Source organism: Teleopsis dalmanni, chromosome 2, assembly GCF_002237135.1.
Source record: "Teleopsis dalmanni isolate 2A chromosome 2, ASM223713v2, whole genome shotgun sequence".
Classification (NCBI taxonomy): Eukaryota; Metazoa; Arthropoda; class Insecta; order Diptera; family Diopsidae; genus Teleopsis; species Teleopsis dalmanni.
Window position 1 is genome coordinate 46,771,266 of NC_051847.1, and position 13,789 is coordinate 46,785,054.

The 13,789-nt window shown below is 27.4% G+C and overlaps 1 protein-coding gene across 2 annotated transcripts; it reads right to left on the reverse strand.

Annotated features, from left to right (window-relative positions):
• Nucleotides 1-16: 16 nt before the first annotated feature.
• LOC119681185 (tubulin gamma-1 chain-like) lies at nucleotides 17-4,429 on the reverse strand. Of its 2 annotated transcripts, none has more exons than XM_038094297.1 (7): nucleotides 4,123-4,429; nucleotides 2,981-3,030; nucleotides 1,593-1,705; nucleotides 1,443-1,532; nucleotides 784-1,368; nucleotides 590-724; nucleotides 17-532 (listed from the first exon to the last, which is right to left on the reverse strand). In XM_038094297.1, the coding sequence occupies exons 2-7, from the start codon at nucleotides 3,027-3,029 to the stop codon at nucleotides 158-160; spliced, it is 1,347 nt and encodes a 448-aa protein (XP_037950225.1). In that variant the 5' UTR covers nucleotide 3,030; nucleotides 4,123-4,429; the 3' UTR covers nucleotides 17-157. The 2 variants fall into 2 exon arrangements, with proteins under 2 accessions (XP_037950225.1, XP_037950226.1); XM_038094298.1 differs by lacking the exon at nucleotides 4,123-4,429 and adding an exon at nucleotides 3,702-3,768.
• Between the last annotated feature and the right edge of the window lie 9,360 nt (nucleotides 4,430-13,789).

Genomic DNA, 13,789 nt, shown 5'->3' on the forward strand with positions numbered 1-13,789 from the left:
AATGCAATATATATAAAATTATAAATGAAATCAATTTGGGCTTTAACAGAGGAATATGCAATCATTTGGTTAATAGCAAAAAAAAAATACATTAACGTATTACTAAATAAAAAACAAACCGCAATTATAAGTAAATAATTACGAAATTGAAATTAAATTAAGTTGACTTAAGCTGTAAATAATTAGGACTAGCTGCCGCTTCATATTCTTTTGCCAATCCTTCTAAAACCTCTCGGGCATCATCAAACTCCTGCAAGTTTTCTTCGAAAACTTCAATACGTTTGAACTGATCCAAAAAGGCACCACGCTTTCTTAACTTATCATAGCGAGCCAAAGCCCTAGTAAATACCGAAGAAATACATGTATTATTTGCCATCAATAAACCAGAGACCTTATGATCGTTATGAATGAAAGATGAGTTGCGAGCAAATGCAATCTCCAAACCTGCCGGAGCCCATTCAATGAATTTCACCATTTCACGCTCACGCATGCGCTGTAAACATTTATTCAAATCCAAAGGATTTACCTCACCCTTAAAATATAAATGATGTTTTGAAATCCTTATAGGATTAGAAGATCTCCAGCATACCTGAATAATATTAAGATTACCGATCAAGCGATGCACATTACTCTTATCAGCTTCGCATGAAACCATCATACTACTTGGCTGTAAAAGACGTCTCATGACATCTAAAAGCGAAGTCTTTCTTATGGCTTGGACATTCTGAGATATTTGCAATGCATTTTACTATATTTACCATTGTAGAATTGATAACTACTTACATCTATGCAAAGTGGCGTATACCCCGTCATTAGAAAGTGCAAATTTGGTATCGGTATAAGTGGTGCCATAACTTCACATAAAGTGTTGTACATATACGATGGATACCGCATTGTTGCAGTGCTGGTAGTCATTATAATCGAAACTAATTTATTAATTTGCGTAAATGAAGGGTTTTCCAAACGTAAACGTTCAACGGCAATACGATTCAAAGCTGTATTATCTACCACTATTACATTATCTGCACATTGACTCAAACGTTTAAGTGTTAATAGTGAATTGTATGGTTGTACAACTACTTCACTAATTTCATCCTGGTTTGGAAATACGCTATAAGTTTGCACTAATTTCTTTGGATAACGATCAGCTAACTGTTCCAAAATGTATGAGCCAACACCGGAGCCTGTACCACCAGCAATGGAATGACAAATAGCGAAACCTTCAAGTAAATCAGCATTTTCAACTTCACGATCAATTGTGTCAAAAATTCCGTCTCCTAATTTACCACCTTGGGAATAGCCACTTGCCCAATTATTTCCAGCTCCACCACCATGCTTTGATAGGTAAATATTCTCAACATTGTAAAGCTTTAAGGGAAAATTATTTTAGTAATTTATTTTTAATTATTCTAATTATTAAAATAATTTGATCAACTATATACCTTGGCATACTCCGAGGATTTGATTGTGCTAATAACGCGAGGCTCCAAGTCTAATAATATGGCACGTGGCACATATCGGTTGTCATCTGCCTAAAAAAAACATTATGCCTTAAAATCAACTCAAATTTCGAATGACTTAAGAAGTTTTACTTGGTAAAAAAAGATATCTTTGCGATCATGTATCTCACCAGCATCTTCGACCATCTTACCATTGGGCTGAATACCGTGTTCTAAGCATAACCGCTTCCAAAATTCAAAGCCAACTTTTTACAGAAAATAAATAAAAAAATGTGAAAAAAAATAAGACAAAACAAATTTTAAACTAAAGTAACAAAGGATAAAGTAATAAAAAAATTAAGAGATAAAAATAATTAAAAAGTATGAAATCGTATGGAGTCTCATAGAATTAAAAAAAAATATCAAATGAAAATCATTACAAAAACTAAAAAGATTGCATTAATTAAAAAGTCTTATGCTAAGAGTATTGACTTAAAAAATTGAAGGTATATACAAAAACTTGTAGTTCTCCATTTTTTAAAACAATCTACAATCTGAAACCACGGTTTCAATAGAATCATAGGTTGTGTACTGACAAAAACTCAACAAAAAACCCACTATAATACTAACATCTTCACGCAGTATTTCAATTACATTACAATAGGTACCCACTGTTTATTCAGATATCTGCATATCACTAAATCATTCTATCATTTATTATTGTATCCAAGAAGTTTATAACAGTTATTTGATAATGCTACTCGTAAGCCAAGATTTTTAATACATTTCGAATATGTTCCCAGAGAGTACATTCAGGTTAGCTGATCTCTATGACATGGGCTATCTCTGAAGTTGAGATTCCACTAATGAAAATATTTTGTAAGATGCTCCAATTAGATTTTTAATGTAAACTGCCAAACTAGCTCATCCATTTTGTATTACAACTACTGGGAATCAGAGAAGAAATATATTAAACTGTCTTGGCATATCATTTAATTATATATAATATCATTTTAGATAGCCATAAAACATTCTAAATGTCATTCGGACTATACTCAAAGATTTTAGTACAGATGATATAAATACATTCCTTGTATAAATGCTGGGACCAGTCATATCAAGACCAGTTATATCAAGACTACCTTAATATAAATATTACTGTACTCAAAATATTAACTAATTCAAGACAAGCTATAACTTTTCATATATAAACAACTTCTGACTGAAAGACGCTAGAGTGTTTAAGAAGCCTATAATATCAGAATATATTCGCTGTCATAGCAAAAAATTCGATATCTACACCATTATATGTCTTAGATTGATATAGATTTTCAATAGAATATTATAAACAATATTCTTAAGAAAGATAATTTAATAGCCACGAATTATGTATTTAAGATTGAAGTAGGTTTTCGTTAAGGTCGATTTCAAAGTCATGACCTAAGTACGACTTATATTAAAGACAGACTTCGACATTGCTAAAGTCAAAATAAAAAGAATAAATAAAGTCACTCATAACAATATTTAACGAAAAATCTCACCTTGGTTTCCACATTGGCCCAATTGAAGAGTTATTATCTCGGTAGGCATTCTATAAGTCATTAAAAAAAAATTAACAAACTATTTACTTTCAGTGTACAAAGTATCCGGAATTGTTTATACCACGAAAATTTGTTGTGTCGCTTTTAAAGTGACAAAATGTTTAAAGTATTTTCTAAACATTTTTCGAAAATTTATTTAGATATGTTTCTCAACTACTTTCTTTTAGGTTCGCAATCGTCTTAAAGATATTTCCTGGTGTCTTGTCTCGGTAACGAATACCCTAATGCATAGTGTTCAACCGTTAAATTTAATACAATCTTCAAGCCGATGGTTTATGTATGATTTGTTACAGCTTTCATTACAATTCCGCATTGACTTTTGTACACTGATTATGGTTATTATTCAATATATATAATATTATAAGTATATATACATATATATGCTGCTAATGACCAAAAAAAAAAACTGTTTTGCAAATTTAATTTCCATCTGAAGTAAAAGATTCCTGAGGCAAATTTCGAGAACGAAATGTGGGAACTACCAATACTGCGCAGTTAATAAAAATGTCCATTTATAATAACCACCATCTAACAAAATTATTATATAGAATAGTATAGAATATTATATTTTTTATCTAAAGCAAAAATTATATGCATTAATTTTATATTTAATTTAAAAGGATTATTATTTTTTAATGCCATCATAAATATTTTCCATTACCACAAATACTTCTATCGTTTGAAGAACTTTAAATTTTGACAGAAAATTATTTTGTAATATTTATGAGACAAATATTGTCTAGCAATAAAATTGATATTGTATTTTAAAAATAAATTTAACATTACAAATACATTTCTTATTTCTTGTATGATTTATCACAACGCGCAAAAAATGTACCAGCCAATTATTTTTGGAACGTTCAAATATGCAAAATGAAGCAAAAAAAAAATAAACAATACAAGAGAACGAATTTGAAAAAGTGCGCCAATAATCACAAAAAGCGAAAAAAAAATTTAAATTGAGGTTAATGTCCACTATGAATATCTAAATTTAGGTTAAGAACTGACCAACAACGTAAATTGAAATCGAAAAAGCTCTAAAATTGATACGCTCAAGGACATTTAATGCCGTCGCCACTTACTCTGTCGTACGAAAGGGAATAAGTTTTTTTTGCCAAAAATATGTAAGCCACCGACACGCAAAAGTGAGTTTTCACAAATTATAAACGATTTCCAAAAACCGAAATGCAAATTGGAGCGAGAATAATAATAAATAACTGCAATTTCATGTGAACCAATGAGTTTTACTAAAAAATCAGAAAAAGAAAAATTTCAAATGCTTAAAAAATAAAAAACAGTGATGTCTACTTTGAATTTCAACAAACAAAGCCTGCTTTACTGGATTGTGTAAATGACGTTTACATGCAACGATTTTATTGCAGGTTATGTGCAGCCATAATAATTTTAAAAAAATTAGGTTATGTTGAATTAATAAATGGTAAGCTAGCATATATCACATACATATATGTCACCTATAAGTAGTGGATGATATTGTTTAACTAATTTTATTTTATTCTTATTATTATAAGTATAATAATTTGCGCATATCAAATTTAGAATTTCAGGAATTAATTTTAAAACTAATTTTAGAAAATAATTTAAAATTTTTCAATTTTCGGTTTTATAGCATGGCTTGAATAATCACATGGTACATGTGTATATAACAAAGTAAGTTTTATAGTCATTTGATTAGAATTACTGTTCAGGCACATAATTCAATCATACTATATTCTTATTCTGTTCTCATTCGTTCAACAGCTTCAAAAATTGTTTGACAGCTTTATTCATTATATGTACTGGTCAACCCACCTACTTTACAGCTACTCATGCCAGTCAGTCAACTACCTACTACTTTATATGTATAGTACATGTTTGTTTTATCATGTATTTAATTAAGTCTAATACCATGTTCCCACTGAAGTTAACTTAATTTATGTTAATCAAATCAAGATTTGGTCATTTCTATTGGCATTTATTGATTTATGCATCACAATTTTCAATTTCGTATTGTAAAAGTAATATGTTTTGTGAAAATTTCAACCTTCAACTAAAAAACACTATTTTAGCTAATATAAGCAGAGACAGAAAGCCTCCTTACCATCGCCAAAATTGAATTGAAATTTTTTCCTAAATCTTATTATCAAATTTTTAATTTACATGTCAAACAGAATACACATAAGCAGGCTACTTGACATGGTTGTATTGTAATAACTAACATATAATGGCATTTTATGCGATCTACCGGAAAGCAGACATAGTTACAAAAATTAAGCTCAATAGACTCCGATGAATTGATCATGTAGATCGTATGCATTTAAAGGAACATAATCGGAAAACTTTTTGTGACAGATTTTATGTTAAGCGGCTATGAGAAATATTATATCTTCACTGAAAAGATGGCAAATATCAGTATACCGAGGCTTTGTGGTACTCAATTTGAGGATATCGGGTCACAATTAACGTTGTAGAAAGCATTTGTTAAAAGAAACCAAGACCGAATTCTTTTTGATAGACTTATGATGATGATGAATCACATCACAATTTTATTAAATTGTCCATGACCAGATACCAGTTGTTGCGTCGATAATAATGATGAATACATTATAAATTTCGTGTATTAAATGGTTTGGTTATGTGAAAAAGAAAACCTTTTATGACAGATGTATGGTAAGAGACAGCGAGAGAGACCATGTGTGCGCTGGAAGAGGTAAATTAGGATGCTCGAGAGGATAATCAGTTGGATAATATCAGCTCGCAAACCGTATCGTTTGCGGCTAAAGTCGGGCACCAGTTGTAGTGATAATGATAATTGGTGTCATCTTTTTTGAGTACTAAATGGTTTATTATTTATTCATTTATTTATTTATTCATTATTATTTAACTAATAGGCTATTAAAGTACCCCGACCTAAAAGATCTATTGTGCGCCTAAAGAACCAACTGGGACAATTTTAGACTATTTATAATCTTGTAATTGCTGTGGGCTTTATTTTACCTATTTGATTTGGAACTAAGATCCCGCTTGCAAGGTAATCGAGTCTACGTCTTGCCACCGCTGGACAGTTGCATAGAACATGTTCTGATGTTTCCTTCTCCTAATGACAGAGTCGACAGGAGTCACTTTGTACCACACCTATAATTTTCATATAGTAATTAACTCTACAGTGTCCTGTAAGAAGTTCAGTGTAGATTTTAATATCGTTTCTGCTAAAGCCAAGGATAGCATCAACTTTGATGTGATCAGTATCAATGAATCTTTTTGACTTGTGCATGCCTGTTTGGGCTCTCCAGTGTTCAAGTAGATGTTGTTTCACCGTTCACATAATTCATAATTTATTCATTGATATTTTTATATATTTTTCTTACTTATATTTGTTGACATAATTATTAAATAGTAGTTTTGTAAATTATTTCTACAATTTGACTATCCCATGTCATATATTCTCTATAGACTTCATACATAATAACAAATCACTTGTTTTTGAACATAATTAAATTATCTAATTTTTCTATTTAATTTTATTCTAAAGTGTATAGATGGACTGTGCTTATTTACATCTGTGACTATTTTAATGGCACATTTGCCATATATAACATAAAATTTAATTATCACGAATATTCATAATAATTCCAACTTTATTATGATATACCAAAATCGGTAACCAAAATTTTGTTTGTAGAAGCTTTCTGAAATTCCATAAATAAATTCATCGCTTGTGTGAAGTATAGGACACAATATTCATACTAAATAAAATTTAAATCGTACTGGTATATCTACTGCTACATCGAAACAAGTGGTATTTGGTCTGTTTTAGCTATTCTGCAAGCAAATCGCTGTGGACATTGTTACAAGCCATTAGTTCACCCGCTAGAAGCAATTATTCGTATGTTGCCCTGCATTCATTTATGTGTCCCATACAATTTTTCCAATCCTTTATTCCAGTGCTTGTGCTTGTGGTTTACAATTTACAAATACGTACGCTTATGCTACCAGAATCTTCCCCAGCTTTCTATGCTAATGGACAGTTTATTTTGGATTTGGTTAAAAATCTTTTCTATTCTTATTTTAGTTTTATTGCCGTTGCCGTGGGCGTTGGTAGAAATTACTTACATAATTCATGAGTTTTATTGCTGCTCGTACAATAATAAATTTAAGAATGCATAAACTATAAATATTAAAAGTACAATAAAAAGGATAATTTAAAACTTGTATATTTAGAATAAGGAGTTATTTATCAGCAATTATGCTTATACGCTTGATATATATAATACGCTCTCATGGAGACATATAATTTTATTGATATTATTTTGGAATTCTCTAGTAAAATTCTAAGAAAGTTGTGCATTGTTTCCGAAACTCAAAACTTTTATCTTTCAATTAAAATTATATAAAGCATAGCAACATGCACAACTGATTTGTAAAGTTGTTAGAAATTCAATATAAAAAAAGTATCTTAAATAAATATTTGAACTAAAAGGTCAATGTGCAATTAAAAATAAATGTCACAGGTAACTTAGCACATCACCAATTGCATGACGATGACAACTTCCCAAAGCAAGATAGGATTACTGTAACTCTAATGCATTTATTGCACAATATAAGTCAAGTTTACAAGTTTCAGATATAACAAATGAAAAATTCTTCCAAAATGTACTTAATGTAATAGAAGAAGTGGTGGCACAATGCTCCACTTAGGAGAGAAGGACAGCAGGAAAAGTAGTAAGTAAGTAATAGAACATAAGTTCTTAATATCGCAAAGTAGCACTTTTAAGATAACAATTTTTAAATCATTTTAAATACTTTAAATATATTAGTTTTAAAATTCATTTATATTAGCTATACACAGTATATAATTTAAATTTATCACCTCAATAATTTGTTATGTATGGTTGCATCATACGTCACATGAAATTGTAAATTTATTTACATGAAATTGTGTTTACACATTTAACACTGCACTCATAAATTTATTTATATTAATAAATACTAATTAAATCTATGAAATATATTTCAAGCATTTATTTATGTTCTTTTAACAGCCGGCCGGTAAATTTCTTTAATGGTTGTCTTAGCATTTGTTTCTTGGATAAATAAAATTTATTAAAAAAAAAAATTATGTGTATAAAAATTCTAAACATTATTTAATGCAGCTGCTTGTAATATGTATCTTTCATCTATTAAATATATTTTCTATAAATTATTTTTAAATACACATATATTATAGTGAAAGTCTTTATATATATCTTTATAAAAATCTTTACAAAAGTATAAGTAATATTTAAGTACTTGAGATTAATTTTAAATTAAATAATAATAAACTCACATGTAATATTAATATTTATATATTATTAAATTATATAAATAATTAGTTGTAATATTTTTTATAATTAACTACATTTTTGAGTAGTATATTAATTTAATTTATAATTATATAATTTATACTAATTCAAAATTTTTTATATAAATGAATAACTGAATTAGTTTGGAATAATGATAAATTTAATTTAAATAAAAATAAAAGTCAGTTATATTATAGTTACATAATTTATACTAATTTAAAATATTTTATTTAAATTAATAAATAACTTAATTTGAAAATATAATAAATGAAATTTATTATAAATTTAAATTTATTTTTTATTCGTACTTATCTATTTTAAGATATTTTATTTCAATTAATACTTAAATTATTTAAAAAAAATAATGAATTAATATAAATTTAAATAAAAATTAGTTATTTTGGAGTTACATAATTTATATTAATTTAATACATTTTATTTAATATTTTAAATAAATTTAATTAAAATAAATTGATTATTTTGGAATAGTAATAAATGAACTTTAAATATATATACAATTAATATAATTGAATTAAAATATAATATATACCTTTTTAAAATATTTTAAAGTTAGTAAAGTCAGTAATTAAATAATTTTGAGGTAATAATGAAAAAAAATTAAATTAAAAATTAAACTCTCAGTTGATGAGTCATATCCGTACGCGACGCAATGTAACTAAAGTCCAAATGCTGTTTTATTATATTTTATTATATATTAATTTATATTGTTTTATTTCTTTTATTTATTTTAGTGCTTAAAGGATATACTTTTAGTGCACTATCTTAAAACTAATACCATGTTTCCACTGCAGCTAAAATAACTCTTGTTAATCAAATTAAGTTTTAGTAGTATGAGCTTATGTGTCAGGAAGTTTTGTGATAGCTCTAAGAAAGCTTTTGTTTGTTTAAGTTTCAATTGATACCAAACTGATAATAATATAATTTTTAAAGTCGAATATGACATGTCTTATGACGAAAATAAACTCTTTTCATGTTAGAAGGGTTCGAACAGTAATAAAGAAACAACAAAAATTTTAATTAATTTATTGAAATTTGGCTGACCATACAACCAATACTGATTCAAGTATTGCCAATTATTCATCATCAGTGATCATCAGTGATTTGATATATAAACTTATTTATATATTTTAATATATCAATTATATATTTTATTTATAAAAATAAATATTTTAAAAAATTTTTAATTTTTATTTGTTTGATTGTTTTGTTGAAATTCGGTAATTTTCCTTTACGGAAATATATTTTGGAATGTTGTATTCAACATTTTCTTTTGATTTACTCTTAACTAGATTAAAAAGCATGAAAACTCTTTGAATGGTTAATCGAATTTCATTAACGACCTTATGCAAATAAACTGCTTTAAAGAAGACAATGGGAACATACTATAACTCAAAGATAAACAGCTAGGCATGTAATATAATAAAAATATTACAAAAAGCATAAAACTATTATTAATAATAACACATTATTCAAAACTTCATATATTAAATAAATACTTCAATATACATCACTCTAATACAATAGCTTCAGATATTTACATGTAAATTTATACTAAAAATTCTTAATATACCATATAGTTATAGAACTCATAATATTATTTCTTAAACAATGTATATAATTTATATGCAATATATTGTAATAAAAAAAAATCATAAAAATATACGTTGTTTATAATGACAATTAATATACAATGTATTTTTTGAAAATATCTTTATACTCATATAAATTTTGTGGTTTTAGCGATACATTTGTATCGCTAGTCGTAAAGATACTCGCATTTGTGGGATAGAAATCATAAAAATAAAAATATAATTCATTCCCTATTATATTTTAGTGCGGATAAATGTTGTGATCAAGGCTATTTTTGCGATCAATCAATGACTGCAGTTCATCGCTACTATCCGACTTTGTTTATTTACTTCAATCAATTGGAAAGGCAAGAATTTTGGTTAATTCGTATATTTCACAAAAGTCTTTCTCACTTCATAATTATCTTAAGCTAAAAACAAATATTATTTTATAAAATTCAAACAATTGTTTATTTATTTTTCCGTTTCGTTTAAGTTCATTGATTAGATCTATCAGTAGATCTATACAAATAGCATAGCTTTTACTTTGACTGTAAATAATTATTTTCATTTATGAAATTTTGAACTTTTAAAATTTATTTTTTCAACCAAAATTTAATTAATAAAATTTTATAAAAATAGAAAAATAATATTTTTTCAAAATCGATTTTGAAATTCAGTTTCCTATACAATAAAACAAAATTATCATTAATGTGGATATAATATGCAAAATCATTTAATTTAGTTAATTAAGAAAATTAAAATTTTATTTTGAAAAATCGATTTAAACATTTTTGAAATAAAGGTAAGTTTTATTTCCATAATTCTTTTGAAAATATTTATATATATAATATATATACAGATACAAAATTTTAAATCTTAAATACTATTTCCATTATCTTATTTCCTTTATAGCTTATCCTATTTAATAAAAAATAATTACAATTATTATTTTTTTATTACCAAGTTATTATTATAATATCATGAATGCGTAAATATTGTCGTTCTATTAAAATGTATAGCCAATTCATCGATACTAGTCTATTTTAAATAGCATATAAGCATATTGATGCAATGAGCAAGCCAAATTTTTTTATTGGTATTTTCATAAATAAATAATGTTAATATGTCATACATAACTTTACCAATAGTTGTCTTAATTACATTTCAAACGAAAAGCTTCACAACATTTGTTTACTTAATACAATCAAGAAATAATAAATATTATATTATAATATAATGATATATAATATATCTAAAAGTTGATATATGCGTTGTGCTTAAAACCCACCACATAAAAACACGTTTTAATGGAAACGGGAAGAAAGTCTCGGATCAGCATAACGCATGCAGTTGATGACCACAACATATGTATTGGACTTTGCGGAAGCAGCAACTCGGAAACAGTTAATGACGGCATACTTCTATAAATTTAAGTAGACAAGTAAGTAATTATGTATGTAATATTGCCAAATTACTTTTTTATTATCTATAGCTTATATTATGTATAATGACCCTCGCGCTGACTAGGTTTAATCTATTCAAATTCTTATGTAGAAATGTTAATCGGCTTTAAGTCACAGTCCAATGTGCTTAAGATTATTGTTTTTTTTTATTAGATATGATCACAATGGGCTCAATATTTCGAGCCAAAGTGAGGTTTTATTTCTGCAAGACTTGTTGTCCCTTTCACCCTATATTAGGTGTTCAATACTACTATAAAGAGCTTGAATCTATTTACAAATACATAATTGTTTTTAAAAAAAACTTTTACAAGTCGGTTCCAACTTAAAGATTTTCGAAACATCTGCAACAATGGAAAACGTCCGACACAACTTGAAACCAATTAGGTTTTAGGTAGATTATACTGAATTAGTTTTTAGACCATTAGTTTTAGTACATTTACTTAACCGCATCGAAGGCCTTCCCGACACCTCTGAATGCAGTTTTTGTTATAAGGTATGAGGTATTAAGTTATGAGGCGTTGTTTTCTAATCCGCATTGAAACCTTAGTATTATCTATATATTGAGTATAAATTGACATTGTATACCAGCCATAAACTAGTTATAGAAGGTACTAACTTCATAGAGATATAGAAAGTAGTAAAAAGAGTTATAAAAATAACTAAATTAAGTAGAGGTATTAGTTTGTAGGAACGTGTATGATTAGGGATGATAGAAACTCTAAATGACTTTGTTTGGTAGCTAAGGAGAAGTGAAATAGTGTGCGAACTGAATTTATTAGAGATATAGCGCTCTTGCTCTGGGGATTATTTTTATTGTTTAGACAGATAACACTTTTTATAAGTTTTCTGATTTTAGCGCTCTAATTTTTATGCTGTTTGATCAACACTAATAATCTAATTTTTACATAACTTCTTTATTATCGGGTTTCGACCTAACGTAGCACTACTGTTCTATCTCTGACACGTTCTATCTCTATCTCATCACTCTCGCACATTAAGGAAGGGAGTGCAGTTAGCTCAATCACTCCATCAGAGATAGAGTCCACTTCTACCTCTTCTTACTTCAAGTGTCACTTAAAACGATTTTTACGCTAGAGTATTGTCATCCTGGTTCACGACATGATCCATCTAGCATTCCCGCTATCTGATTAATAACTATAATTATAATTATATATTAATTCGCTAAATTCTATTAATGTCGTGATAAAGCTCGTACATGGTTTATTCGGATGCAGTACTCGTCGCCAATTTGCTGAGGACTACACGTTTTACGAAGAACTTTTCTCTCGAAAACTCCCAGTGCATCATGCATCATACTGTGATAGCAACTGAGCATCTGATGATCACGCACTAAACGCTGTTATCTGTTTTGGTAACTTTACTTATTGTTGTTTGATAAAAACCTTACTAATGGATGTCTTAATTATTGCAAATATTGATCAATGTGATATGTATGAATAAATAAACGAAGAGTGGTTTTGAATTAAACATGCTATAAAATTAATTTACGAGATATTAAAAAACATATCTCAAAACGTCTTAATATTTAAATGCAATTTTTTTGAACTTTAAGTTCATGAACATTATGTTGAGGTAGGAACCTGATTCACTCACTTAGAGTTCATAAATCCTTTGTAATACCATTGATAAAATAGAATCTGAACTGTTTTACATAGGGAATCATTTTCAACATGACGCTTATAAGGCACAGTATTTGCTTAATTTTAACGCTGAATCTTTTCGTATAAATTGAGAGCAAATATATATATATATATGTCAACTTAATATATAGAAAATTAAATCGTAAAAAAACCGTGACATAAATTTTTAAAAATTGCCAAATAAAGTCAACTTGATTTATTTTAAAAAAATTTTATTATGAATTTTAAGTTGTTTTCACCGTGAAGAAAATCAGTCATAATTAACATATCATTCAAAATGTAGCAAAGCACTTTGAAGAAAAATATCTGAAATTGATTACATTAATTTTTGGAAAGATTTTACATTGCTGCCAACGAAAATATTGCGAAGGCTTCCTTTCCACACTTAATCATCACAGTGTGTTTGCTTAACATTGGCATATGCATATGCATTGATCACCAGGTCAAAATCTTTCGCGACTTGAGTAGGTTTTTTAAAAAGAATCTTTTTTTATTTAAAAAAAAAATCGTTTTGTGTTCTTTTTGAAATTTAAATTTCGACAACTGCGACAAGAAAAGAATAATTTTTTTTTATGTTTTTAGGCAATGCAGAGGAGTGTGTGGGATTTTTTAAAAAACAAATTTTTTTCACTAATGTTCTTTAATAATCACATACAAAAACTGAAATAAATGAATATTTATTTATAACAGAAAT